At 42.2% G+C, this 3,824-nt stretch overlaps 1 protein-coding gene across 1 annotated transcript; it reads left to right on the top strand.

The window, feature by feature from the left end:
* The first annotated feature begins 295 nt into the window (after window positions 1-295).
* On the top strand, window positions 296-2,006 carry LOC108402339 (olfactory receptor 56A4-like). Its single transcript, XM_036996499.1, has 2 exons — window positions 296-544; window positions 1,311-2,006. The coding sequence occupies exons 1-2, from the start codon at window positions 296-298 to the stop codon at window positions 2,004-2,006; spliced, it is 945 nt and encodes a 314-aa protein (XP_036852394.1).
* The last annotated feature ends 1,818 nt before the right edge of the window (window positions 2,007-3,824 follow it).

Raw genomic sequence — 3,824 nt, 5'->3', positions numbered from 1 at the left:
AAACAGGTCAGACAAAGCCCAGCACGTTCTGTGGGTTGGCTGGATCTATGCATGTGCAGTTGGAACATCCTCAGGTGAAGGAATTATTCTTTATTCGTAAAGTTAAGAATGTTAAGGAAATCATTTTAACATGGATTCCAACTTAAATTTTAGACAGATTTTGTGTCAGTAGATTGTGGAGAAACTTGGCAGCCTAGAATGGAGGCAAAGAGATCAGTTAGGAGGCTATTAATGCAACAGCCAAACTGAATTCATGTCCCCTTTTTCCAGCCAGTTCCAGGCCGACCTGTCAATCATGGTATTATCTCTCAACAACACAGGGATCCAGGTGACTGAATTCCTGATGCTCTGCTTCCCAGGAATGCAGGACACACAACACTGGCTGTCTATAGTCCTGGCTCCTCTCCTGGTTTTGGCTCTGGGGGCCAACTTTGTGTTATTACTTGCCATCTGGCAGGAGGCGTCTCTGCATGAGCCCATGTACTACCTGCTTGCCATCCTCTCCATGCTGGATGTCATCCTCTGCCTCACAGTCATCCCCAAGGTCAGATCCTCCCTGGATTTATTCTCAGGGGCTCTGTCATCCTTCTTTATACACTACTTTATTTTGCTGCTATAAATCCTCCTTCCCTTGAACAAATATCCTCTGTGAGTTGCCCACACCGTCATTCTCAGTCTATCAGAGCTGCCAGACTCCTCCCCTCTCATTCTGCCTGTGCTTATTTAAGGTTTCATTCTGTCCCACCTGGCATACCCTCTCTCAGTGTCTGAGTCAGGGATATTCCAAGTTTTGACCTTTTTTACTTCTAGGAAGATTCTCTCTGACTCTGAATGACCCCAACCTTAAACCCAAGAGCTCTAGAATATACTTTCTAAAATGTAGTTGGTTGTATGTTCATGTTATAGATTGAGATAGGAAGCATAATTGGAAGAGATTTCATATGTGTATGGAGAGGTTGGGGGTGTCCAAATATAAGTACTGGATTTACTGAGTTTGATGTTCTCGTGATAAGTTTAGAAAGGTAGATGTATTCATCTGGAATTTGGGTAAGAACTCTGGAGTCTACAGAAAACAGGCTAAAAAGAAACATTTTTATCCAAAAGGCGTGATCTGTAAATGGAGAGAAAAGGGTATAAATCAGGCTCTAACTGGGATGCATGTAGAAGGCATCTGAAATTAGGATACTGTCCCAGCTGGTATTATATAATTTGGGGATATGGATGGTTGAAGCCATCTGAGGGTTTCCCCAAGTTTAGGTATCCTAGGCTGGGAATGGATGCACAGTTTTTGAGAATAATAATTCTGGCAGGTCCTGCTCATCTTTTGGTTCAACATGAAGTCCATCAGCTTTGAGGGCTGCTTCCTACAGATGTTCATCATGAATACATTCCTTCCCATGGAGTCCTCCACCTTTCTGGTCATGGCCTATGATCGCTATGTGGCCATCTGTCATCCTCTGCGCTACCCATCTATCGTCACTGAACAGTTTGTCATTAATGCAGCCATTTTCATTGTCTTCCGCAATTTGTTGGCCACACTACCCACACCAGTTCTTGCTGCCAGGCTCCCCTACTGTGCCAGCAATGTGGTGGAGAACTGTATCTGTGCCAACATTTCTGTAGCAAAGCTCTCCTGTGGGAATATTTACCTAAATAAGCTCTACCAGTTTGTGAGTGTTTGGTGCCTGCTGGGTTCTGACCTGGTGCTAATCTTGCTTTCCTATTGTTTCATCCTGCGAGCTGTTATGCACCTGCAGTCAGGGGGTGCAGCCAGCAAGGCCTTGAGTACTTGCGGTTCCCATCTCATTCTTATCCTTTTCTTCTATACATTGCTGTTGGTCTTCATCTTCACAAACAAGGCAGGAAAGAAAGTGCCCTCAGAGGTACCCATTCTTCTCAATGTCCTCCACCACCTCATCCCGCCAGCCCTGAACCCCATTGTCTATGGAGTACGAACCCAGGAAATAAAGCTTGGGATTATTAAGCTACTCAAGTACCAATGCTGAGAGATGTGAGTAAAGATCAGGGATGAGGGAAGCCTGGACTGAATTTCAATCTCTTTCTTCAAGAAACTCACTCAGATGTTGGGTATGCCAAATCCATAATCGTTTGCCATTCTTACTAGACTGTGGTCTCATTAAGGTCAGAAACTGTTTAACTTGCCTTTGTTATCTGCAACATCTAACATTACGTCTGGCACATAGATGCTTTTTCAATTAATTAATAAATAATTCTGACTCTCAAAACTTTTCTGCTACATGGCATCTGGATTATGGAGTCCTGACCCAAAAATACTGTTTGTTGATGAAATTTCATATGCTGGTTTTAGCAAATATTAAAAGTTATGCCATTTTTATAAGAATAAAAGCATTCACTAACATAATTTAGCTGAGTTATAAACTTCTTATATTCAAATTAGAGGATACAATGTTAATATTTAAAAAGATGTAAAAATGTAGTTAGTAGTAAGCTCCTTGACCTTGACCTGGGCAATGACTTTTTGAATCTGACCCCAAAAGAAAGGCAATAAAATAAAAAATAAACAAGTGGGACTTCATTAAATTAAAAAGCTTTTGCACGGCAAAGGAAATTGTCAACAAAATGAAAAGTCAACCTATTGAATGGGAGAAAATATTTGCAGATCTTACATTTGATAAGGAGTTAATTTCCTAAATTTAGGAAGAACTAGTACAAATGAAAAGCAAAAAAAAAATCTGATTAAAGAATGGGCAGGGTATCTAATAGAAATTTTTCCAAAGAAGACATACAGGTGGCCGATAGGCACATGAAAACATGTTCAACATTACTAAACATTGGAGAACTGTAAATCAAAAGTGAGATATCACCTCACACCAGTCAGAATAACTTGTATCAAAAAGACAAGAAATAACAAGTGTTGGCAAGGTTATGAAGAAAAGGGAGTGCTTGTGCACTGTTGGAGGGAATGTAAATTGGTACAGACACAATGGAAAACACTTTGGAGATTCCTCAAAAACAAAACAAATATAACACAGAATTACCATATGATCCATTAATTCTACTTCTGGGTATTTATCCAAAGAACAAGAAAACACAAACTCAAAAAGCTGTATGTACCCTCATGTTCATTGCAGCATCATTGATAATACCCAAGGTATGAGAACAATCTGTTCATTGATGGATGAAAGGATAATGAAAATATATGTGTGTGTGTGTGTGTTTGTGTATGAATGATAGAATATTATTTAACCATGTCACGTGCCCTGTCCTCGCCGGCAACAACAGCATGCAACAACAGCAGGATTCTTCTGCAGAAAGCTTTATTCTTCAGCTCTTTGTGAAACAAATGAGTTGGGCAGGACCCAGAGGGGAAGGAGAGGCTTGCTTATATAGTTCTCATGCTCTGACCTGGTTGGTGCGGCTCCATATGCCTTATTAGCATAACCATTTGGTGGGTCTCATTGGTCCTTATGCCAAGGCGCAATTAGCATGTAGTTTAGTGGTGTGGGATGATTTGTCATTAGGAAGTTCGGGGCCTTCCGGCTGCCCTGCATTGGGCGCTATTTTCTGAGCGCGGCTGCCAACATCTCCCCCTTTTTTGTCTAACAGAAGCTCAAGGCGGAACTTGCCAGCAGAGGCGGAGACAGAGGCCTGACCTCCATCATACTTCCTGATGCCCCCTTTTTGGAGAGGGGTTCTGGGCATCTACCCCTATGCAGTCAGGCATGCCTCTCAGAGGGGTCCAAGACCTCTTGCAGTGCTTTGCCTCGCATCCTCTGGCTGGCGTTGGGACCGCTTGGTACAAAGGGTTTGGACCCTTTTTCTCAACCCTCTTGCACCATGAG

This window comes from Manis javanica, chromosome 11, assembly GCF_040802235.1.
Source record: "Manis javanica isolate MJ-LG chromosome 11, MJ_LKY, whole genome shotgun sequence".
In the NCBI taxonomy this organism is placed as follows: Eukaryota; Metazoa; Chordata; class Mammalia; order Pholidota; family Manidae; genus Manis; species Manis javanica.
The sequence above is the reverse complement of the archived record's forward strand: the minus strand, read 5'-3'. Positions and strand labels throughout refer to the sequence as shown.

What these genes read in the sequence shown, in the direction of transcription:
- LOC108402339 (XM_036996499.1), top strand. Translation starts at nt 296, where the DNA reads ATGGTATTATCTCTCAACAACACAGGGATCCAGGTGACTGAATTCCTG. An exon ending in GCCTCACAGTCATCCCCAAG is followed by an intron (nt 545 to 1,310) that starts GTCAGATCCTCC and finishes TAATTCTGGCAG; the next exon opens with GTCCTGCTCATCTTTTGGTT.